At 32.9% G+C, this 25,413-nt stretch overlaps 1 protein-coding gene across 6 annotated transcripts in view; it reads right to left on the bottom strand.

The window, feature by feature from the left end:
• Positions 1–8,224: 8,224 nt before the first annotated feature.
• The window catches only part of LOC115875166 (ral guanine nucleotide dissociation stimulator-like 1), a 54,220-nt gene continuing 37,031 nt past the window's right edge, over positions 8,225–25,413 (bottom strand). For 2 of the 6 annotated variants that reach the window (XM_030890569.1, XM_030890565.1), the window contains exons 2-14: positions 20,006–20,119; positions 17,466–17,725; positions 14,879–15,034; positions 14,380–14,527; positions 14,189–14,316; positions 13,614–13,772; positions 12,876–13,012; positions 12,592–12,812; positions 12,393–12,535; positions 11,021–11,235; positions 10,841–10,938; positions 10,547–10,715; positions 8,225–9,481 (exon numbers count right to left, since the gene is read on the bottom strand). In XM_030890569.1, the coding sequence (XP_030746429.1) occupies positions 9,345–9,481; positions 10,547–10,715; positions 10,841–10,938; positions 11,021–11,235; positions 12,393–12,535; positions 12,592–12,812; positions 12,876–13,012; positions 13,614–13,772; positions 14,189–14,316; positions 14,380–14,527; positions 14,879–15,034; positions 17,466–17,725; positions 20,006–20,119 (2,085 nt within the window). In that variant the 3' untranslated portion in view covers positions 8,225–9,344. Of the gene's footprint in view, positions 9,482–10,546; positions 10,716–10,840; positions 10,939–11,020; positions 11,236–12,392; positions 12,536–12,591; positions 12,813–12,875; positions 13,013–13,613; positions 13,773–14,188; positions 14,317–14,379; positions 14,528–14,878; positions 15,035–17,465; positions 17,726–20,005; positions 20,120–20,236; positions 20,387–25,413 lie in introns of those variants that run through there. The other 4 variants (XM_030890570.1, XM_030890566.1, XM_030890567.1 and 1 more) reach the window with 3 other exon arrangements.

Here is a 25,413-nt window from a genome sequence, read left to right as displayed (position 1 = left end):
TTTAGTTCTGTATTTACGTGACTATAATTCAATAGAACAGTGTTTAATTCTATCGTTACTTTCGAGAAAAAGCACCAATGTGAAATTGGATGGGTTTCTACTTCTTTTTTTAATACTATTTTTTTTCCTTAAACTGAACAATATTCTAAATAAAATATAAAATTTGAGCTTTTCTAAGGTTAACTTTATATCCCTGACAACAGCCGCTATATTGTAAGCTGCTGCATAGATATTTCTGTTTGAAAGAAACTAGTTACTGCCAAGAAATCGAAAGGTTTGAACAAAAATATAAAAAAGTGAATCATAAGTTGCGAAATTATGAACTATGTTTTATTTTCATATTACTTTAACTGTAATCAACCAAGCTTGACCAAAAGAGTTTTGGTTCTGTCAATAGAACAGTATTTAATTCTATCGTTACTTTCGAGAAAAAAATCACCCATGTGAAATTGGATGGGTTTCTACTTATTTTTTTAATACTGTTTTTTTTTTCCTTTAACTGAACAATATTCTAAATAAAATATGTTTAAAAATTTGAGCTGTTCTAAGGTTAACTTAATATATCTGACAGCAGCCGCTATGTTGTAAGCTGCTGGAAAGATCGAAACAAATCGAAAGGTTTGAACAAAAATATGAAAAAGTGTTCCATAACTTGTGATATTATGAACTATATTTTATTTTCATACTAATTTAACTGTCAACAAACAAGTTTGACCAAAAGAGTGTTTGTAAACGAAGTTTCAGTGGAGTTCAGATCCCAACTAGTTGCCTGTAGCATGTGGCTTCGCTTTATTTTGTCCTAAGTAGCATTTTTGGACACATTTTAGGTGATTTTTCTAATAATCGTGTCTGTTTCTTGACATAAAATGTAAAGATGTTCAAAACATATATATTTTATGGATTTTATTACATGTGTTTGCAATGTAGTGGCACTAGCCGTTTCCTGAAATGTTTCGATGCGGAATCAAAACTTTTAGAGGAAATGTTTCGAAACATTTTCTGCAATTTGTGTCCAAGATTTTTCCGTTTTCAGCATCTGTATCTAACCACTGTTTCATAATATAGAGATTTAAATAAATATGTTATATTTTTTTATTAAATAATACTTAGCACAGTGTACTTCGGCCTCGATTTTCATCGTCGTAGGCCCTGCCCCCGACTACCGCCCGTACCATTTTAAACGGCACCGTCGCTCTGCCACCGTGCCATCGGCTCTAATACTCACGGCTGCAGACAGGGCGCACTGCCGCTGACGAGCCCAAGGTCTGCGGCGCCGTCCCAGCCCTCACCCCACTTTCCGGCAAAAAACCGAGTTTCAGGCCGGGTCGGGTCCCGCTTTTTGCATATTTTGTGGCCGAAGACCGGACCTTAACCCTCCGTGGACGTGCCTCGGGTTTTGTCTCGGATTTCGGAGAGATAGGCGAGGGAAAAAGGTTTTGGGATTTAGCGTGTGGGTCGAGAGGGTAAAAAAGCGCCGATGTGGAATTTGATGAGTTTCTAGTTTATTTTTTTGTACTAGTTTTTTTTAAACTGAACACAATATCTTAAATAAAAGATGTTTTCAAAAAAATTCGAACTTTTCTAAAGTTAACTTTAAATCTGTGACAGCTGATATATTGTTAGCTGCTACAAAGATACTTCTGTTTGAAAGAAACTAGATACTGCCAAGAAATCGGAAGGTTTCAACAAAAATATGAAAAGTGAATCATAACTTAGGAAATTATGAACTATACTTGATTTCAAATCTGTACACACACAAACCATCCAACCCTTAATCTATAAAAAGTTATGAGATCTTATGTAAAACCAAGTCAGTTTATTTTATTTAGACTCTCTTTAATCACCTACTCAACAATTTTATTATAAATTGTTAGTATCAATATTAATCATCTTTATTTATGTAATAATTATAATGACTTGGGAATTGCACGATATGATATTCTATTGTAATTAAAAAACTTTATTTGTAAGGGCACTGTTTAGATTTACTTAGTAATCGATGATAGATTATATTCTCTCTTTTAGAACTATGGTGCTGTGCAGTTGCCAAGTCATTATAATTATTACAGAAATAGAAATGACTAATTTAATTATTCTAACTTTGCTTCTGATGCTCATACATTTATTTCGCCAAACTATATCCCTTTATGATAATACATCATTTTTTACATAACTAAATACAGACCCTTTATGTTTATATATAAAACGTAGAACAATTTTTATCAGCAAGAAGAATTATTTCAGATTACCAATTTCTACGACTCAGCTAAACAATAATCTAAATAAAAGATAATAATATAATAAATTTCTAAAAGTTTTAATCTTATTTAAAATATTAGAATAAAGATAGGTTCCTTATTTTTTTGTTCGTTATTCTTTTTTTAATAAACTGAAAAATATCTTAATAATATGATTTTGAACGTCTAAAAGTAATAGATATAGTATGAGCTACAGGAACAATGTTCCTTTTCGCAAAGAAACTTGATCAAAATTATGAAATGTATATCATAACTTATGGAATTATAACTTGTTATTTTAAATTTATATTAACTTCATATATTTTAAATACGTATAATATAATCTTTAAAACCAAAAGTTGTAATTACAAAAACGACTCCCTCTCTACCCAGACAGTACATAATATCTTAAAGACGTCTTTTTTATATCTTAATTAGAACGCCTAAAGTCTAAAATAAGACAACTTTTGGTCATCATTTTGAAGATATTCATAAGATGAGACGAAACAAAACATCTTTAGGACGTCTCTAAAATGACCTTAGAAATGATTAAAAATTTTAAATTTAATTTTATCTATTTATCTCGTTTTTTTCTAGAATAGACGATAATCATAAAGAAGGAGAGTATAACCTGGTATGATATGACAGAAATATGGTATAATCTTAACAGAAATAAAAACATTATCCTGAATTAATTAGGTTGTTAGATATATTTGAACAATTATCTTATTTCTATTATTCATATTTTAGATGCGCATGATAACACATCTGAAGATGTCCCACCAGTGGTTGTCCAAGAAGAAAATACCAATACATAACGTTTCGGTCAGATATATCACTATTATAAAATGTTAGGTAACTGTTCACTTCATGTTGGTCAGTGTAACATCTGATAGAAACATGCTTAATTTAAAAATTGAAGACAATGCCAGTCCAAAAAGATGTTTTATTTTATAATTAACCATTGTCTCCCATTTTCATTCATATTAAAAAACATCTTAAGTACATTGTTAAAATATATCTTAAAGACATTGTACTCAAAACTTAACTTATTTTACACTAATTTAACTCTGTCTTAAAGATGTTGGGTTTTTTAACATCGGACGTTGGTAAGATGCCTTTAATACGTCTAAAGGTGAAAATAGACGTCTTTGAGATGTCAGTAATGTTGTAACAAGTTGTTTTATAGATGTCTTTAATATGTCACTGTGCTGTCTGAGTATTATTATAACGAACGGACAATCATTCAGTTTTTCAGTTTTATCCCTCTCTATATATGGTTTTTCATTCTGAAAATTTTTTAGTCTTTAGAGTTTTACTTTTTAAAAATATAAAGGTAGAAGATACAAAAATTACTTGAAAGTATAGTTTACAGAAATAAACCTGATTTCAAAGCTATGCATTTGCAGCCTGCAGCTGCTTTATCGTCCTTGCGCCCTCTCCGCTATCGCGGGCGATCATGCCGTGCCGCGGTAATACGGGCTTCGCTGCCACCGCCGCCCCCGCGCTCTTCGCCGCCCCTCTGCCGCCACCGAGGCCGCCTCGCGCCTCGTACCTGCAATAATTCCCGTTTGTTATCAAGTGGGCGAGCGAACAGCCGCCGCGGACGTGTAATAGGCCGCAGCCTCGGGGGCGGCGTGATAAAGCCGCCCCCCGTCGCGTCGGGGACCATCTGGCGCCGAACACTTTTTATCGGATGTGACGGATCGTAAAAGAAATCGCTACGAGCATTGTGCGTTTTCGTAGATTCGTTACCAACGTTCCTTTTGTCGAATGAGAGATGTAGAGGTATCGTCAATAAAGAGGATATGCTCTAAAGACCGACTGCTCACGGTTAGACTATTTTGAGGCAAAAGTTGCAAACTAGTGTACTCTTCAACCAGTTTACAACTAAGGTAAAACTGCTGCACGCACACGGATGTAACTCATTCTGAATCAATTTCAATTAGTTAGTGTAGCTGTTCAATTTAATAATTTCTACATGTCAAATTCCGAATATTCAGAATCAGATGACATCATTGAATATTATCAATACTGCACTAGAATTTATAAGACCCATACTGATTTACGCTGCTGAAAACAAGAGCAGAAACATCAAATGAGAACAACGGAGATGAAAATATTACGAACAATAAAACGGACTACACTGCTTGACAAAACATGCAACACAGACATGCTAAGAGAGTTGGGAGTATATTATCCAGGACGTTGTCAGATGGGTAAGAGCAAGGCGCCGGTATTGGAGAGACCACGTAGGCAGGATGAGTCCAGATCGAATTGCCAAGTGGGCCAAAACAAGACGCCCAGTTGGTAGACTCCCAAAGCGTTGGTATGACAGCTGGACGTCAACATCACAAGAAGGCAATAATTGACAGAATTGACAGGACCTTGGTTCCAGGGAGGTGACAGTAAACAGAATAATTGCAAACAGTCCTGGCGCTGTCCTACCCAGACAGAAAGCATGGCCTTCTAGACTGTCCTAGATAAAAATCTAAATATTTTTGTCAATTTCTGTTACGGAACATTTCTATGCACGACGGCGTCTTCTTCTTTTGTCTATATGTCAGCTTCCGAGGCATGTGGCAAGGATTTTGAAAATAGTTACTAACTGTCACTAGAAAATTGCCATGGCGTTACCAGCCATCTTGATTGCCATTTTATTTAAAAATCGCTTTTTATTCAAAATCTGAGATAGGAAACCCTAATATAGTTTGAAAGAGCATTTTAAGCTGCTTCAATTCATTTAAAAAATACAGGGTGTTGCATTTGAAATAACAAAGTTTTTATGTAAAATAAATCCTTAAAATAAATAACTAATTTTTGGTACCCCTGTATAAATTTAAGGCAGCAATAACATACTATATATAAAAATATAAATGCGCAATTACATACCACATAGATACCTATTATGTATTTTAATAGAGCAAGTCCTGTTTGATTTAATTCACAAAAGTCTTATGTACCTATATTTATGTTTTTTACATAATTTTTTTTTTGTTGATTCCAGGTTTTGTGTGTGTTTTTGTTTTCTTTTTCCTGCTTCCATTATTTAGTTTGACGCCCATGAAGCTGCGAAAACATTTATTTATTTTCAAGTTTCTGTAAGTCAATGCGCTGTTGCTTTACTAATTCACTTTAAGACAGCATCTCTGGTATTATTTAAATATTTGATATTGATACAGTAGTTTATATGTTTATATCTCCTTAATTGTGTTGATTTACATATTTACATTGTTCTAAATTTCAAATAAATATGTTTGAGCAATTTTGTTGTATTATTTACTCCTAGAAAGAGTAAAAAGTATATTAAACCTAATTTAAACCTAATGGGGAGCCCGCCATTAAAAGCCGGAAACGGAAATAAATTTAATAAAATTGAAATTGTCAAATGTCACACAGCCGCCATGTCTGAAAATTACCCAGGCCGCCACATTGTTTCTATCAAGTTGGTTTCCATGATTTAACATTGAGCTGACACTTCTTATATAGATTATTTCATGTCTCGTCCTATTACAAGCAGAAGAAGATTCTCGGTTATTGTTACTTTTAAAAACCTCCCTGTTACTAAAAAGGTTTTTGCAAGAAATTTTATGACATAATCCAATTTCAGTTTAAATTTAATTGAATATGTGTTATCTATAAATAATTATTTCTAATGTTAGTCTTTTAGTAGGTTGAGAAGAAGAAAAGTGTCTCATAATAAAATATATTATGATTTTCTCATACGCACTATTTTTTATTTTTAGAAATAATTTACCCGCATAAAATGAATAACAACAATAGCAAACTATTAAATAATGATTTGCTTACGAAACTAATAAATATATAGTATATTGTTATTAAAAAACTATTTTGTAACTCAACTTTCGCATGTTTTTAAAGAAATATTTAAAAAAATATAGTCAACAAAATTCTCAGTGACAATGACATTTAAATAATTTACCAACTTCCTCTAAACGCCTGCTATCACTCAGGCAATGCCAACTGTTTTTTTTGTATCGGACAACGTCAATAAAGCTCAATTAAGGGAATAGCTATTCTCAATAATTGAAAGATGGAAATGGAGTTTTTCGTTAGTTTTCCGCCCAACAGCTGTCACCAACAGCCTGAATGGTGAACGAGATTTAAATATTTCAAACAGATATCGATTTTATCCTTTGGAATATTGAACATTCGGTACCGTTGAAATTTAGTTTTAAACTATCGACAATCTGAGTAGTATAAACCACAATTATATTGCAAAAATTTAGACAATATAATTGTTGGACAACCGATATTATATGTAATTCATTTTAAATGAGCGCTAAAATTATAGAGATCATGAATATTTAGTTGCATATCTAAAGAAATACTAATGTGACATCTAATGACAGCATTGACAACTATATAGTTTTACCAAGTATTGATTTCTATTCTTCAGCATATTCGATAATCAATAGCCAAAGCAACATCTACTGAAAAGTAGGGTAGGTCATCTAAATTATAAGAGGAGAAACAAAATTTTCTGTTAGCAAGCAATTCATGGGCGTGCTCTAAATATTAGTGATGGCGAAATGATAGCGAAAATTAGCTCGATTATTATTGAAGTAACCGATATCGCTCGATTATGAACGAGCGATACAAGTGACGAGTGACGACGTAAGCGAAAAAGAATGAAATAAATTGAAATCCGATTTTAATTTGATATACTCGATAAAAAACCGAGCGAATTTTCTACATACATTGCAGGTAGCAAATTTATACGACGCCGTATATATATTTATCCGTTGCGTATCTGAGGGACAAAATTTTACGACCTACAATGCTTTGAAGTAAACTAAATCAAGCGATCAAACGAGTCGCTCGTCGCTTGCTACTTGCCATTCATCACCGAAAGAATATGTGCCCTGCGTATGTCCCCATACTTACAACAAGCGACGGGCGAAAAACCGTATTTTTAAATACGAGTGATATTTCGCTCGAGCGATCACTCGGTTATTGCAATAGCTTGAAATTCGAGTACTCGATTATTAAAATTAATTGGTTTTTCCCATCACTAATAAATATTTTAAATATAATTACCTACTACAATACAAAATACCTACTACAACCTACTACAAAAAAAAATTCAAAAATTTCAAAAATACCCAAACAGTTTTAAACGAGACAGTTTTAATGAGACATAATCTTTATAAAAATTAGAAAATTAAAAAGAAAACCCAAAATTAATAAAATCAGGCAACTATTTTACCGATAACGACTACACTATTCTCCAAGCTCGGTCTACTACCGTTTTAATCGATCTTTCTCGTAAAAAAATTGACGATGCGTCCCGTCTGAGTAATGTAATGAGTGACATACTCGTCAAGTCCACACTGGACTCTCTGCCGAGTGTATATAGGTAACGATCTATAAAATATATTGCTGTTTATTTAAATGTGTTTTGTAGTAAATTGATCACACTCCAATATTGTGACTGCGTTTTTGAAATTCCTTTCATAGATACAGATCCAGCAGTATACATACATACCGCCATTACTCGCTGACGAGTATTTGACACGCATCAGAAGATGGTCACGCAAGGCGTTTTCTTTCATGAGCTTTTCTGTGACTGAAAAGCCCGATACGTGATGTTATACGCCTACCGCACTCCAGACAAAAATCTCATTGCTTTGTTGCCTCATTACTTTTTGGTTGTCGCTCTTAACTGACTTTACAATTCTTCTCCATAATATATAATAATAGATAAATTATAATACAAGTTACACCTTCTGAAAATGTCAAAATATTTACTTTTTTATTTTTATTTTGAGAATTTTCACAATTTATGTTTACTTCCTAACAACTTTTAGAATAATTATATGTATAATTATAATAAATTTTACGTATACTCGCTATTTAAACCGGTGTGTTTGTATATATTAGTTATTTACGATATTCTCCGATGGTGGCAGCACCGGCGCGTATAACAATTTTATAGAAGGGAAAAATAATGAAACTATCTATTTTAGATTTATTTAGTCTTTTATTAGAAAAATACAGTACAACAAATGGGACGAATTCTTACAAAATTTCCTCTATCATCTATATCTATACAATGCAGGTAAATTACTTAACATGACGATCTAATGCACATATAAAGCACTCGATAAGAGTATTATTAAATTCTACAGTTCCACACACGAACGAACTTGTTTTATTCAGATCTTTACAGAAGGCAAAATTGAGCATTGGAAAAATATAGAATATTGAAACAGGTATATTTTTGGACAAGTTCAACTATATAATTTGACGTAGATGATTCTTATAGTATTTATCTTTGGTTAACAATAATTACAATTTTTGTTTAGATTACACCAAAGTAAAGCTTCTAAAAATATTAATACCGCATACATTTTTCTTATATAAATACGTTTATACAATATATGAAATTAATATCTACACTAATTAGTCTATACAACTCGTGTCGTTTAATTAAATTAACCGTAAATATACAAATTTCTCAAAATTCATCATTACTGTTATTGTAGTTTGTTTTGGATTGGTAATTGCATAAAGATTTTAAGAAATATATACTTACACTGGTTAAAAAATATCTATATTAATTATTAATATTGACATTTTATAATATGCAGGGTCTTAATATTGTTATTATTAAAAATTACTTCAAAAACAAGTTATTTAAATAATTTACTTAACTACTAAAAATTGTATATTTTTTTAAACAACTATGTAGATGTTTACTCTATATTTAATAATTCTTTTAGCACCAGTTGGCTGTGTGCATTTTGTTATATATGTATATAAACGCTTAAAAACAAGCTACTTAAAAAATCCGGACAAAACCATATTGTAAATTTACAATGATTCTTTTTAGTCCCGATTAAAAAAAATATTTAATTTAAATCTAGGTTGGTAAAAAAATATATAAAATAAATAATTAAAATAAACATTGTGATGATTACAGAGTATCTAACAGCATGATCGTTTATCACAGTTGTTATACATATTTGTTACGCTTACTTTAAATTGGTAAAATTTACTTTAAGCTTAAGTAGTAATGAAGATACTTTTTAACAGCTGGTTCAGGTTAAACTCTTACTAAAAAGCATCCCATGTCAGGGTTTGTTATGACTTCGACTTCCCTTTCAAATACTTGCCCGACGAGTTGGCATCACTGAGTTTTTTTGGTCTCAAAATGAAGTTAAGATTGTGTGCTGTATTGACTGCGTAGTAAACGTTGGAGTTTGGCGGCAAAAGCATTTCTGAAATAAAAATAAAATTACAGGTAATCATGATCTGTAAATTAATCATATTATGTCTGTACAGGTTGTTAATTTGTTTATTACTCGCGGCAAGAGCTTTATGGTTGAAATATGGCAACCTCGGCCCGCTCGTCGACAGACGACGCGACGCAAGAACAGTTAATCTAATAGGACTGCTCATTCAGCCAAAAGTGTCCGCCAGGTGCATGCGAAAACTACTCGCTTTGTGACGTCATTGTAGCCCTTGTCATGGTTATTAGTCCTTATCCGGCAACCAATAATACACACACGTGCATTATTGGTTACCGAATGCAAAACGTTCATTATTTAGTTTATTTATTTAAACACCTTATATGTATGCAGTATAGAAAATTAACTGTATAAATCGTATTAAATACTCGGATAATGCATTTTTAAGAACAGCAGTTCCCAGCATCACCTTTTGCAAGCATTCTTTTTAGAGTACTTCCATATTTTGCTTTAAAATAATTAATAAACAAAATCGGGGGCACTTAGTATGCACTTTGTCACAATCACAATCTACAACACAAAATGAACGTATTTATACACTCTGTAGCTCTAAAAACTTTAAAGACACCTTTTTCACATTTAAAATTGACAAAATAATTAACTCAAAATTTGTCAGCTGTTATTTTTATAAGTTTACCATAGGCAACTAATAATACACACTATCATGACAAGGCCACGAAGGCTTTGACAAGGGCTACAATGACGTCACATCTGTCAGCTGAAGCGCGGGAAGAGGCGAACGTACGTCTTATGAGGATGAGCAATCCTATTAGTTTACCGTTCTTGGACGCGACGGGACGAGTCGGCAGAAAACCCTATAAGTGCATGCGTTCTCATTGCATTTCTGAGCAATGGCAGTGTTGCCATTCTGTTCCCCTATAAGTAACTGTCCAGTTAACAACCTGTATAGGAAATGAAAATTTAGTCTTAACAAGGAAACATTTTATACTTTATACAAAATATTCGTTACTTTTGAAGTTAGATAAAAAAATAAAAAACGAATTTAGGAAAAGGCTGAATAGGAAAGAAACTTACCTTTTTCTGGTAAAACTTGTGCTAGTGTATACTGATCCGGATTTCCTTCTAGACCTAATTTGTACATTGCATTTCGTATTACTTGAGGTGTTCTTTCATTGTTGCTTAGCATTATACTTTTGTACAACACTATACCCTCCGTTTCCCGATTATCTGTCTCATATGTTACCTATAAACAGAATATAAATTATGTGTGTTTCTTTGTGGAGTATTACTATAATTTAGCACAATCACAGACTAACTACAAGACAGACATATTATATACGAAAATATTTAAGTACTTGAAATTCTTACCTTAATTATATAAAAATCTGGACTGCTCTTCTGAGAATGATTACTCAATGTCCCTGAGTTATTTAAAGAAGGCACTTGTAATCTATTGTTGGCACTACCTAAAATCACAAAAAATATATTTAAGCTATTAAAATACAGAGCAAAATAAACGTCTGATTTGTATTATTTTTTTAAGCTTACCTGAATGAGAACTGTTCAGACTAACATCGAGACTAGGTAACGAAGAATTACTACTTGAATTTGACATTTGACTAGGACTCAGCTTTCTATCTATACTGTCATGTGGCGAGCTTGGAACACTGTCCACGTCACAGTAGAACTGAGAACTGTTACTGCTGCTGGTGCTGGTAATTGAATCATTTTTTTGATGACCCTGGATTGGTTTCCTGATATTTCTAAAAATATATAAATATGGATAAAAATGAAAGAATATTTATAACAAATAAAGTATAGTTCTAATAGTTCTTAGTCAGGGATGTGTCTTAGCGCTTCTCCTATTCATTATATTCATGGCAGCGCTCTACATTATAGTGGACAGCAAACTGCAGGAAAGAGGGTTGGGCATTAGATACAGATACGACGGCGGTCTGTTCAACATAAAAAGACTCAGGGCAAAAACACGTACAAGATTCATCACAGATCTTCAATACGCTAATGACTGTGCTCTAGTTGCAAATACGTTACAGCAATTGCAAGAAATGTTGAACACATATACATGGGCATATGAGGTTTTGGGATTTAAGCTGAACATCAATAAAACTAAAATCATGTGCACTCCGGAGGATCACAACAATGCTATAAAGATCGGAGATGAACTACTGGAATATGTAGACTCTGAAAACTCAGCACAGGATTAGCAGCGCCTCAAGAGCATTCTGGAAATTAAAAAAGACAGGGTTTTCTACAATCATGACTTGAGCATAAAAAAGAAACTTGCAGTGTACCGAGCAATAATAATTCCCACCATGTAATATGGAACCGAAACCTGGGTGCCGTACCGCCGACCCATGAATTGCAACAGAGATAACTCTTAAGAATCAAATGGTTTCATCATGTCTCAAACGTATCGGTCGTATCGGGAAAAAGCTAACTGCGAGAGTATTGAAGTCATGATTACAAAGTCCCGCTTAAGATGGGCTGGTCATGTATGCAGAATGCAAGAAAACCGCATACCAAAATCTCTACTTTACGGTGAGCTTGTAGACGGTAGGAGGAGGCCGGGTTGACAACACAAAAGGTATAAGGATATTTTCCACGAAAACTTAAAGGGGATTAACAAGCAGAATGAGTGGCAAGAAGCAGCTCACAATAGAACGGAATGGAGAAGAGTTGTAAACTCAGTTAACAGCGTCAACCAAAAAGTGAGGAGGCAACAGAGCACTGAGATTTTTGAATGTCCGGAGTGCGGTAGACAAATAACATCACGTATCGGGCTTTTCAGTCACAGAAAAGCTCATGAAAGAAAACCCCTTGCGTGACCATCTTCTGATGCGTGTCAAATACTCGTCAGCGAGTAATGGCAGTGGGTGGAAGGAGTATAGTTCTAACTAACCTATCTTTTCTATTTGGTCCACCAGTTGGAGGTTCAATTTGACAGCTAAGTTGATAAGCTTCGCGATCATCTAGCACTAAGATTGAGTCAAACCACCTATCGAACGCTGCATCTTCAATAAAATGGTAAGCATTGGCAGCACCCTAACAAAAAAAATGATTAAAAAATAAACTCAAACAGTAAATATGTTCAAATTTACCTGTAGAAGTTTGATTTGGGCAAGGACTTCAAACTCTTTCCTTCTTTTATCAAAGTTAATCAATCCATCGCCTATAATATCAGGTATAGCTGTATCTATCATGGTAAGATCAGTCAAAAAGGTTCCTAAATAGGGTATAGTTCCGAACGAAATATTAGCGGTATGGTTGTTTTGTTTTTGAAAAATTTTCTGAAGTTGTTTGTCGTTTTCACCAACAGTATCTGTAACAATTAGATGTAAAAAATTAAATATTCTTCAGTTTTCGTCGATACCTAAAAACTTACCAGCAAATTTGGCAGTTCCCTCTTTCATTAATAACTCTCTCTGGGCTAGTTGGTTGTTGTCTTCACTGAAAATCCTAGCAAGTTCGTCGAAGAGTTCAATTTTCTCTCTTGAAATTGCTTGCCAAGTTTTTTGAAGTCTAAAATAGAAATAATTCATTACAATAACAATAACAACTGTAACTAAGATATCTCTAGATAATAAAAATAATAGAAATTTTGTTTATATGCAAAACTAAAATGTCACAAGGATCTAGGACGTATATAGTAGAGGTGGGCAAAAATTAAACGAGTTGTTCACTTGAACGAGTATTAAAAATGAATCGTGAGATTCGATTCACTGCTTAGAATACGGTTCGTTCAACTGAATCGTGGTTAGCACGGTAAATTGTGCATGTGGTTCGTTCAAATGAACGAATCGCAGGACTCGATTCAATATGAGAAATTGAATCGTGTGATTCAATTCACTAAAAAGAATCTTAATATAATGACTTCAAATAATATCTAACAACTTATGCTAACATGATTAGCTTTACTGGATCTGATAATTTAATGCATATTTTAATTTATATTTTGTACAGTACAAAATAATTTGTGTCAGTTAGTCCATTTTTTGATAAAAGCCTTGGAAATTAAGAAAAAGTACTGTAATTTAAGGGTATGACAACTCTTTCACGTTGAACGAGAAACACTTAGAAAAGCGGTTATCAAACTCCTCCTAGAATCAATTTTTAGACTTACCTATATATTGGATTGCTCTGTAAACCACTTATAATGGCCTTCAAACTACTGAAATTCTTAATAAGTCTTAGCTCCTGAGCTATATCTATCCAACAAACGATTAGAGACGCTCTATCGTGAGTTCTGAGACACGGTTCCACTAAAATAGATGATATAACCCTGGAAATAAAGCACATTATCACAGTCTTATAGTAATGGTACTGTATGATAAAAAAATGGCATCAAAGACGGCTAGAGTATGACAACCCATAATAATTTTGACGAGAACTAGTCAAACATTAACAATAATTAGAGAAATATTAAAAAAGGACAAAACGACATAAATATATTTCTAAACAGCTATTTTTTCTCGAATTTTAAACTACACCGTTTAAAAATCATTTTACTCAATATAAAAATAAGTTACAACCTCGTTAAGGCCAATTGGCAGTAAGCGCAATTAAAAGATAAAGAAGAGTACGTGTCAAGTAAACGTCTAGAGCTTGACCTTGCCAAAATTATCGTCGATTGTCAATCCCATGATCCGTCTTTGACGCCGTTTTTTTCGATCGTACGGTATTTAAAGTATTCAGTACCTAAAAGACACAGCGTTAAATTGGTTGACAGTGGCTAATACAGTGGCGGCTTCGTGAGATCTGCTGCGATCTCGTCTGGACCACACACCTCCTAAACACTGGTGAGGTACTAGTTTCTTAAATAAATCCTGCAAAAACAAGAAATGGTTAATAATTAAATCAATGAGAAGAAAACCTTCCTTGCAACTTACCACATCCATTCTGGTAAGCTGTTCGGCAAAGTGCCTGACTGGGATATCTGGTAACTTGTAACATCTCCATCCAGCTGAAGCTATGGACCTCATAGCAAAAGCCGGAGGTGGAGTTAAGAGGGGATCCACATGTGCTTCTCTGGTATATCTGGAAAAAAAGAAAATATTGTAAACTAGTCAAAACAAAAATTTGCAAATTAGTGATGATAAAAATATATACTCCAGTAACGAAAACAAATCAAGGTTGCCGTAAAATTTATATAAAAAATCACACCAACAACAAAAGACATAAATGAAAAAGCAAATGAGTTGAAAAGAAATAAATAAATATAAATATCTAGGAACAAAACGAAAACAAGGAATACACATGGACAAACCAAAAATATATTTAAAGATGAGAACGGTAGAAGAGTTGGATCATTCAGCATTAAGTTATGAATAAATAATCATTTTTATTCACAACTGAAAAATTGGAAAAACTAAATTTCTAATGTCTTACCTGTCGATCCTGTGTCGTACTTTGGCGTCGAGCTCCGTATTAGGCAGAAAATCTTCACAGAAGTTGAGTAACAGACGAAGAGCTGAATAGTTAGGCGGATCTTTAAAATCTTCCGGGTAACTGTCCAGCCAAACGTGAAGAGCAGAAATAAGTGTCCTGAAATCATTAAATAGTTAAATAAAAATTAATATTGTTATTTAAGAATATAAGTGCTGAAATATTTGACTTGTACATTATAAAATACAATTGATGTTGTACCTTTTATATTACAACAGTGAAATGGCACTAATTTATTACAATACGCCAAAACACTTTATTTTAAAATCTGGAATTGCTAATCAAATTACTACAATCAAGAGATCATTTAAACTATAGTAATTTTATTGATGATAATGCTAATTTAGTTTGATAGTTAAAACTAAAAGATAGTTAAGACTAAAAGTTACAATCTTAATAGTATTAGTTAACTGATTATAAAAAACTTCGCTTCATTCTTTTTAAAACGTTATAACTCTATGAATAAAATTACCGATAAAACTGTGATTTCGATATAAAGCTATTTGGGAAAACCCCAAAACATAAAACCCTGTTTTAGTGTTTTGTTTGTCTTGGCTAATCCGCAAATCGACTGAATCTATTTTGACGGGTCATTGACAGGGAATGGTCTTTTTCAGAGAATTCTACACACGTAAACATATCAATAAAATTTAAATATCTTTCTGTGATTTTGAATATTCCATTTTACGAAAAGTTTGACGAATTTTATCAAACTTTGCCATGTAAACCAGTATTTTTTTATTTTGTATATATTATGAGTCTTTTGAACTGTACTAAAGCATATTACTTTTTATTACTTCACTGCATATGTTTTTTCATTCCTTAACCTAATCTTATAACATACTGACATTTGCTATTAAAAGGCAAGAGAAAACAATATTTTATCAATCAATTATGAGCAAAATCAGGTTTATTGTAGGTTTGTAAATTTTCATTTACAAACCTACAACTTTAATAAAAAAATATACTTAAATCACACTGTATATGCATTAAAAAATAAACTACTGTTCCACTGGGGAATATGATCCAGTGTTTCCCAGTGACAGTTATATAACCCCCTTTGAATAAGAAGACTAAGGAAGGAGCATATCAAAAATCTTAGGTCCACCGCGATGGGACTCAAATATGGCCGACTTAAATTCCGGTTTATCAGTGCCGTTCTAATTTTATTTAAAAAATGTAAAACTATGATGTAGGGTAGACGTGGGGTAGACGTGGGGTAGACTCAATATTTTTTTTTATTTTACGTTGTGGATAAATGTTGGTAGTTATTAAAATTGTTATAAAAACATATTATTATAATAAGAATAGATAAGTTTTAATAATTATTTATTAACACAAACATCCGATACGCTACTGAAGCAGGTAAGTCAAATTGACGTATCTAAATTCTTTGACATCTAATCTTTGACAAGTAGTAAATAAAAGCAAAAATGCAAGAAAAAATATATAATTAGTTAATTTAAGTAAATTTCATAAATGATCGGTCTACTACACGTATGTATATTATATAGTCACTTACTAGCGAAAAGTTGTTCCATTATTTCACCCGATTTTTGCCGAGATCTACCGCACGCTACACAACCAACTATTTTAGAGTCTTTTTCGATAAATCGCGATAGTGTCACTGTTAATTTAAGTTTTGCTACAATTTCCATCTAGATTTACTACCTTTATACAACTATCAGTAGTAGAATAAATAATAAATAACATAAAATAAGCTCCGTGAAGACTGACAAATCCACAAAATTTCAAATCAAATTCAAATATGTCAAATGAATCGTCAAACAGAACTGTCAAGGATCCCCACCAGTCCTTTTTCCGCCCACCATGCATGAATACATGGATAGCATTATGCTCTTTCCTTAGTCTTCTTATTCAAAGATATCCCCTGTGTTTTTTTTTTTGAGTTTTGAGTTTGACTTTGACTGTAGGACCCGTATACTTGTACCAATGATGCCACACATTACAAGTGTGCTGTCTATGATGTTAAGAGTTGTGCTGTCTACACTACGACGTTATACCTCGGTTAGTGACGTCGAAATATACTTTGAAATTTAAAACTTGTTCAAATTAGAAAAGCCTAACTATTATTTATTATTTGATTATTGCAAAATCATAGGTTGACAACTTAAGGTATGCTGGCATTTGCCTGGTTTTGCATTTTAGTTCCAATTTAAAAATAGATGCAGTTTTTCTTAAATTACTTTACGGCTTGTTCCAAATTGTTTAAATTTGGCATGTGTATTCAGATCTTTAAAAACTCTATTTACGACTTTGCTGTAAAATCAACAGAGGTGTCAATATGTGGACAGTTTTGTTGAACAGCGCCTGTTTTCGTACACATGCAGGCACTCAGAGCACCAGTCACAAGATGGCTACAAAAGATTAGCGAATATCTAAAGATGGGTACACAAAATTCCATGTAAACGATTTTAAGTCGACTGGCTGTCTAATGAATAGGCTGTGATTGAATAGTGATTGAATAATAAGTTAGGCTTGAAACAAAAATGTATCTGAGATTTCTTACTTTTTGTGCTGTTCCAGTTGTTCTGTCCGTCCGTTCTGCGACGATTCGCACAATTCTTCGTACCGCTCCAGCAACAGTTTCAGTACTTCCTTGGCGGTGGAAAAGCTACGATACGTAGCCAGGAACACATTGATGTAGGTGGTCTCCAACTCTCCGTCGTCGGTGGAAAGAGCCTCCACTAACTTCCTCAAAGTGCCGGCCTTGACGAATCGCACCCTCACAGTTTCCCATTCTAGGTGGGAAATCTCGTCGTCTGAATCCTGCAATAATAATTTCATAAACATAAAATTGATGAGCGCAACAAAAATATAATTTTAAGATTAAAACAGTGACCGCTGATGAATTTCGATGAACTATATCTCTGGCTTTGAATATGAGACTTACAACAAATTTTAGTGAGTTAACTTAGAACACTTAAAATCTATGAGAAAAATTTTTGTTACTATTAAATGACATAGTGTGGTGAAGAATATATTCTTCTACTATTTCCAGTGTTATGTTATTTAATAGTAATAGAATTTAAATACATGTGATTTAGACACACACACGCTGTATGTTAAAATAAATATTTCTAAACGTAAATTTAATATTAAAATTAAATTTTATATTATAATTACTCCAATTGATTCTGTAAAACTGCTATAAAAGTCTTAATAAATAAGGAGAATTATTTTATGAGTTCTTCGAGTTAAAACGCTGTAATCCAGTTTGAAGAAGCCAATTAGGAAACAAATTAAAACTAATTAACGCTTAATAACTTTAACAGTAACATTATGTAATGCACACCTACCGACTACCGTGAAAACGGAATACGATTTATATTCGTATATATCTGTTTACATTATCTGGCAAAATAAAGTGGAATCGTCCTAGTACCGTATGATCGAAAAAAAAAACGGCGTCCAGTTGGCTTGGAAATGACGATCGATGACATTCCCCATATAATTTTACTTATAAAATGACAGCGATCTTCATTTCATAGCCATTGCTGATGTCGTTTTTTTCGATCGTATGGTATACATCAGGCCTGGTATACATATAAATTGTTAACTGGACGGTTACTTATTGGGGAACAGAATGGCAACACTGCCTACATTCCAAAACCGAGTCATCCCGTCGCGTTGTCTCTCGACGAGCGGGCCGAGGTTGCCATATTTCAACCATACAGCTCTTGCCGCTGGTAATAAACAAAGTAACAACCTGTATATTAAAAAATATGAATATAAAGGGTGGTCGGAACTGTATTCCGGAAACTTCGGCAGCATATTCTGTAGATAAAAATAATTAAAAAAGTACGTATAACTGTATGTCCTAAAATGCTTAGTTTTGGAGATACAGGGTGTAGAAGTTTCATTTTTAATTCGATTTTTTCCAAATAATTACGGAAGTAACGTCAATATTTGGATGAAAATTTGTGTCTGAGAGTTTTTTGACATGAGAAATTTGATTTTGATGTCAATATGACTCCTACTTGTAGGGGGCGCCACCTACATATTTTTTAACAGGTTTGAAGAGTAATAACTTTTCGGCCGTACCTGTATAAAACTTCTGATTAAAAAAATATACATTTACGACATTTTTTACGTAAAAAAGGTATCTTGGTAAAAATCGCTACGAGTAATGGTTCTCAAGATATTTGGAATCTAAATTATCAATACCTATCATCATTGACATATTGAAATGTTTTTGTACCAAAAGTTAAACAGAAACTGTTTTATGACATGAATATGTTTATAAAGAAAAATTTATGCTTAATTTAAAAAAATAAAAAGTTCCTACACTTCATCATTTATTCAGTCATATAACTATCTACTTAACATGTGTTTTTTTTTGTCAGAAATGACATATATATTGATTATTTCCATCCCAAATATCTTGAGAACAGATGCTCGTAGCGATTTTTACCAATAGACATTTTTTATGTAAAAAATCACGGAAAATTATATATTTTTCACTCAGTACTTTTATATGGATACAGATGAGAGAAAAGGTATTACTCTTCAAAACAGTTAAAACACATGTAGGTGGCGCCCCTTACAAATAGGAATAATATCGACCTCAAAATCAAATTTCTTATGTCAAAAAACTCCCTACGCCAATTTTCATCCAAATATTTGAGAAATTATTTGAAAAAAATCGAAATAAAAATGAAACTGAACATACCTTTATACGAACTTTTTTACTTATTTTTACTATTTATAGCAGAGGAAGTTTCGGGAATACGGTTCGGACCATCCTGTATAAAAAAAAATATTTTTTTTTTAATATTTAGAGTCTCAATTTTTTTTATCAGTTGTTATCAGGTTCTTTCCCTGTATGTATATTTTACTTCAAGCATCTATATCATATTATTGCCCTGCAGAGTTTATACATTTTGTAGGGATCAGTTAAGACTTACTATAATGTTGTAAAAAACACTAAAATTACTGGCGCTTATCGTGTTTTTCCCATGGATGCTTCATTTGTAAAGTTAATAGCAAATTCTAAGTAAAATTCTAAATACATTATAGGTAGTGTTATCACATGACATCAAATCTTACCGAATGGGAGGACGAAAGGCTTCTGGTAGGCCGATGGTAACGCACTTTCTTGAGGTAAACCGTGTAGAGGGCGCCGTCCGCTTTTTCCTCGCCCCAAAGCCGCCATGTGGGCTGCTGAAAGGAAAAAAACACAACAGTATTATCACGGCCAACTCAAATCAACAATATATGCGTAGCAATGCTAATAAGCAATTATCTAATCATGCAACCCGCACCATCCGCACCACTTACAATCTCATCGCAAAAACAAACGAACGTAGCGCGTACTGTCACATCACGCATTTCCAAAGCGACTGCTTGATTGGGAACGAGGAAAAAAAACACTTTAATGAAAATGATTCACGGGTACGACTTGGGTTAAGCCACCGTGTAATTTCAGTCGGTACCTCGTCGACTAATATCACTGTCTTATCGTGACAGTGATTAGCCAGCGAGCGTTTGTTGTTATAATTAACAACAATATATTCGAATATGTTTCGTCAAAATGTTTCTGATACACTGAGAAAAAGTAGCATTTTTTAAAAACATTTAATAGATTACGGTTAACATGACTAGTTGACTAGTTTGTAGCATAAGAGTCCATTTCACTTGTTCGAAAAAGTAGCAAAATAAGCGTTCGGTATTTAGCCTTTTATGTCAAACTGGCTAGGTATTTTTACACAAATGAAGAAGGAAATTAAAGATAAAGGATTATCCTATATCCGTATTGTAGAAGATTTTTAGGCAACTTCTTTATTTTTAAGATTTTGATGGTTAAACATCAACAAAATATTCCTTATGTTTGGACTAAATTTTCTCGAAAATAAAGACATAATTTAAAATTCCGTTACAATACGGAAATAGATTGAAGTTTTGTGATTACAGTGATATATAATTTATATGCTTTTGTAACAAATTGCTCGCTATTTTATGGCAAATGCTGAAGCTCTGCAAACTTTAATCAAGCCTTAATCAAAGCACGTGTGTTTGGAATTTTGGGTGTGGCTAAGAACAGATATTACATTGTGCATTTTAACCCGATCAAACAATCGGAGGTTGACTACGTACTGTAAAAACCAACTGAAATAGAGAAGGCGACATTGCCACATCTCAAATTTGCGCCTATCTACTTAAGTTTGATTTGCAGAAAAGGTGACTTTAAAACCTTCACCGTATATCAATAAATCTCAATTTCTTAATTAAATTAATAGTTTATTTTTAAAGAAGCATGCGTAATAATATGTTATTAACCAGAGGATATATGCATTACTATTAAAGGACATGATTGCTGTTTAATGTGCTGAAACGTCTAGAACTATTGGCAACGTCGATGCTAGTCTTCCAGAATGAAATGAGCCGTCCGTCCCTCGCGACGGCCCATGGTCCGTTATAGCGTACTACGTTTAGCTTACGGTGTGTTTGAAGTCGGAATCAAGGCCGAAATTAACTTTTCAGTGGTTTTCAGTAGTTTTTGTTTTTGTTTAACGTACTTTTGAATCTGCGAATGTTCAATATGGTAGGACAGCGTCAAATGTGTGAAAAAATAAGCTCAAATTACCCGAATTTGTCTTTTCACAGGTAGGTATTGTTTCCGCCGTAATAGTACATAGGCGTCCCACAAGGGAGCCTCGCAAAATTAAAATAATTTCTAATTATATTTGTTGAATTTTGATCTATTAAAACAAGAACGTAGTAGCCGGTAATTGAATTATAATTTGTCTCAATTACTACCTAACTGTTGTAGATCATAACAAATTAGAATATAAACGTTGCATTTGGTTTGGTGCTTCAAACTGGTCCAAATTGTAATTCACTGGTCCAAACTGTAATTGTTAGCATTTCCTAGTGAATGTTAACAATCACTGAATTTCCGACTTTCACTGTAACATATACAAATAACTTCATAGGAAAGGACAAAACCAATTTTGGCCTCTCAAATTTTTTCGCAGTTAAGCTGCCTACACCCTGTATAAATATAAAATATCCCGTTCTTCAATTTGTATTGTCTTTATTTTATTAACACACAATCAAGCAGAACGCAAAACGAAAAAGTTATATAATACTTATACAACCTAACAAATAATTAAACTTAATATACGAGGTAATTTTCGATAGATGACGTTTTAAAACAACAACAAATCATTACAAAAAATGATTACTACTTCCTATTTTAAAATTAAATTGACCGGAAACTACTATTGATATTAAGTTCAGGCAATACTATATTTATCATTTGAATACTGCGTAGTGTATTTAGTTAATTTGATCATGGAACACCCCTTGAAAATCTGTATGTCTTATGAAAAGGACTATACTCATTTTGAAATCAATTTTAATATTATTATTACTATTAATATATAATTCAATATACGAAAATGGTATTAAGTCATAAAACCAAATTTAACGACTTGATAAAAAGATAGTAAAATAATCTTACTAGGAAAGAGTATAGTGAGAATTAAAATGATTAGAAAAGTTTTAACAAATTAACCATAAATTCTAAAAATATATATGATATTCATTAAAAAAAATAATTCTTAATAAAAAGATAACAAGAAAAGTAGAGCTGGAATGGCTTGGAAATGACGATCGATAACATTTGCTATATTTTACATATATTATAAAATAACCGCGATCTTCATTTCCAAAGCCAACTTTGACGTGTTTTTTTTTGGCGTGTGTATCACAGATTTTAATCAGATCAACTAATTACATTATTTTGTTATCTTTTGAGATAATAATGGAATATGGTTTATCATAAATACTTTGACATGAAAGAAACAAAAAAAAAACAGAACGATTAAAAGTAACATTACTGGATATTTATGTTCATTCCTCAAGTAAGCAAATAATTATAATATGAATAGTAAATAGTAAATATGTTCATAAGTTAGTAAACATTAATATAAGTAAACTACCTACAAATATAACTTTGACTAAGGTTAGTGTTGGTTGTCAACAACTTTAAATAGCAGTGTGTTTATTGAAAACCTTTCTAGCATATTTTACTAATCAGTGATACTGATTAAACACATATTTAGTTTATTCAAACGCAGTTTCAAAGATAATTTTATTTTTTTCCTCCTTGATCTTGGTCTTGCAGTTAATAAGTCGTCCAAGTCTTGCATTTTTGTACAGTCCTGTTTCACCGGAAATGACTACAACTTTTGATTTTTAAATGGCACCCTCAGTATATTTTTACTTTATTCGATAGAAAATGATGTACTGATAGAATGACATATCCTATGTCAACTTTTGACATTTTCGCTCGGTTTATTTGAAATTGTAACATGCGGTTCATAACGATAATTTGACTCGAAATACCAAGTGTATGGTATCAAATTATTGGTAAAAAATGCTTTTTCCAAATATGCTAATGAGTCACCCTCGTTCTATTTGAAAAAAATGACATACAATTAGATATACGATTTCAGCATCTGTTAAAAGGCCAGGACAAGACACGAAAACATTAGACAATCAAATCTATTTTTCAAGGCTCCTTGATTAAAAATTATTGTTTTTAACACAGCCATGGCACACTAGATTGAAATTTAAAAAGACTTTTTTAAGCGAAAATGTGAAAAGTTGACATATGATACGTCATTCTATTTAGAGTGATATTTTCTATCGAATAAAGTTAAAATATTCCGAGGGTGCCATTTAAAAATCAGTAGTTGTAGTCATTTCCGGTGAAACAGGAAGTGACCAAAAACAATTGAATACGTCAATCCATCCTAATTTATGTCATATACTAACATATAAAAAAATAAAAAGTTGAAGGGGTGAGCCACTTTTGAGACGCACCCGGTATGTAGCTGAATTTTTATTAAATATTTCTTTAAATTAAATTTGCCATTCTGATCCTGGGATTATAGGTTCTAATCCTGGGATTTCAAAACGGGATCCCGATCCCGGAAATTGGACGAAGACACCCTAATTGCAACCAACCTGAAACACACTGTAGAAATGACAAGTGTCAATTAAAATCCAATTAATAACGAAAAACTAAAAAAAATGCTATCTCTTGGGTCACTGCATTTCCTTAATACGTAAGAAACTAGTTTTCGAAATTAACGACGTACAACTCTAATTATCACTATTCGAATTCGCTAAACAATCAAATCTGCATAAACACGTTCCCAATATTTTCCGTTTAGCACAATGGGAGAAAATTTTCGTGCCCCCCATTGAAAACAATCGAACTGTGACGGTTTTTATCTGCCGCCGACAGAATTGTTTGTTAAAACAAAATGGTTCGCAGCATACCGATCGAGGAAGTAGCTGGCGGAATTCTATTTATTTACCTTTACGTAAATGGGAATTATGCATTATATACAATTATTTCGACATAGTTTTAGATCAAGGCCATCGGCTATTATTATGACGTTTCGTAGAAAATACACATAGATACTGTATAGCGACGAAAAACAATTGATTTCTAGACCACCTGTTTTCCACAGCACGTTTGACTTATCGGTGCAAGTCTATTGTTGTCCCCACGTTCAATTGATCTAAAACAACTACTTGTATAAAAATCTAAATACTACAGTAAAGAACCTACGGTAACCGCAAAACATTTTCCGATGCACGTCATCAATCATATCGAAATTGAAGACTAAAGCCTATAAACCTGACTAAATAAAATTTTGGCAAAAACATTTAAATTTGTTGGATAATTTAAGATACCGAGCAGCGATTTTCATTTTACTTTATAGAACAAATGATTGTAACAGATATTTTATTTAGATTAAAGATGTAAAAATAAACTTAAAGCGATTTTTTTAAAACCATGTTGGTCATATTGTGCCGCGATCATAATGTCAGTCATAATTTTGTATAATATCGTGTTGTTACCAAACCAATCCAAAGGATAAAACAACTCTACTGGAAAGGTCGGGTATTTATGAAATTTCTTGTAGAGATTGTAATCAGAAATATGTTGGGCAAACTAGAAGATCAATATTAACTAGATTTAAATAATATTTAGCTCAGATAAGATATGGTAGACCGGATAAATCTTGCGTTGCCGAACATATTGTTGATAAAGAACATTGTATAGATCTTAATAATTTGAAATTAATTAAACAAGTCTCAAATTACAGGCGATTACTTTATATAAACCGTTCAAGTTGTCTTTTGAAGATACTGATAAGTACCTTTTAAAAAAAGATATTTTAAGTTGTCTCCTTTTTGCTGCTAAGGCTTCTCTGGACGAGGCCTAATGACTTTGTGTACCATACCACCGTTGGCTATATCACCACCGACTTGGCGAGTGCCGACTCTTAAGTCGGCATCCCACGACGTAGGACTTGGCGAATATCGGCTTGGCAAGTCAGTTCGCCAAGTGGCGAGTCAGCGAGCGGTTGTGTCTCACGGCGCAGCGCGTGGCGAGTGCAAATCTGCGCGCGACCGTCGACTGGACTTGTTAA

Source organism: Sitophilus oryzae, unplaced genomic scaffold (genome assembly GCF_002938485.1).
Source record: "Sitophilus oryzae breed Bouriz unplaced genomic scaffold, Soryzae_2.0 scaffold_1350_pilon_pilon, whole genome shotgun sequence".
In the NCBI taxonomy this organism is placed as follows: domain Eukaryota; kingdom Metazoa; phylum Arthropoda; class Insecta; order Coleoptera; family Curculionidae; genus Sitophilus; species Sitophilus oryzae.
The sequence above is the reverse complement of the archived record's forward strand: the minus strand, read 5'-3'. Positions and strand labels throughout refer to the sequence as shown.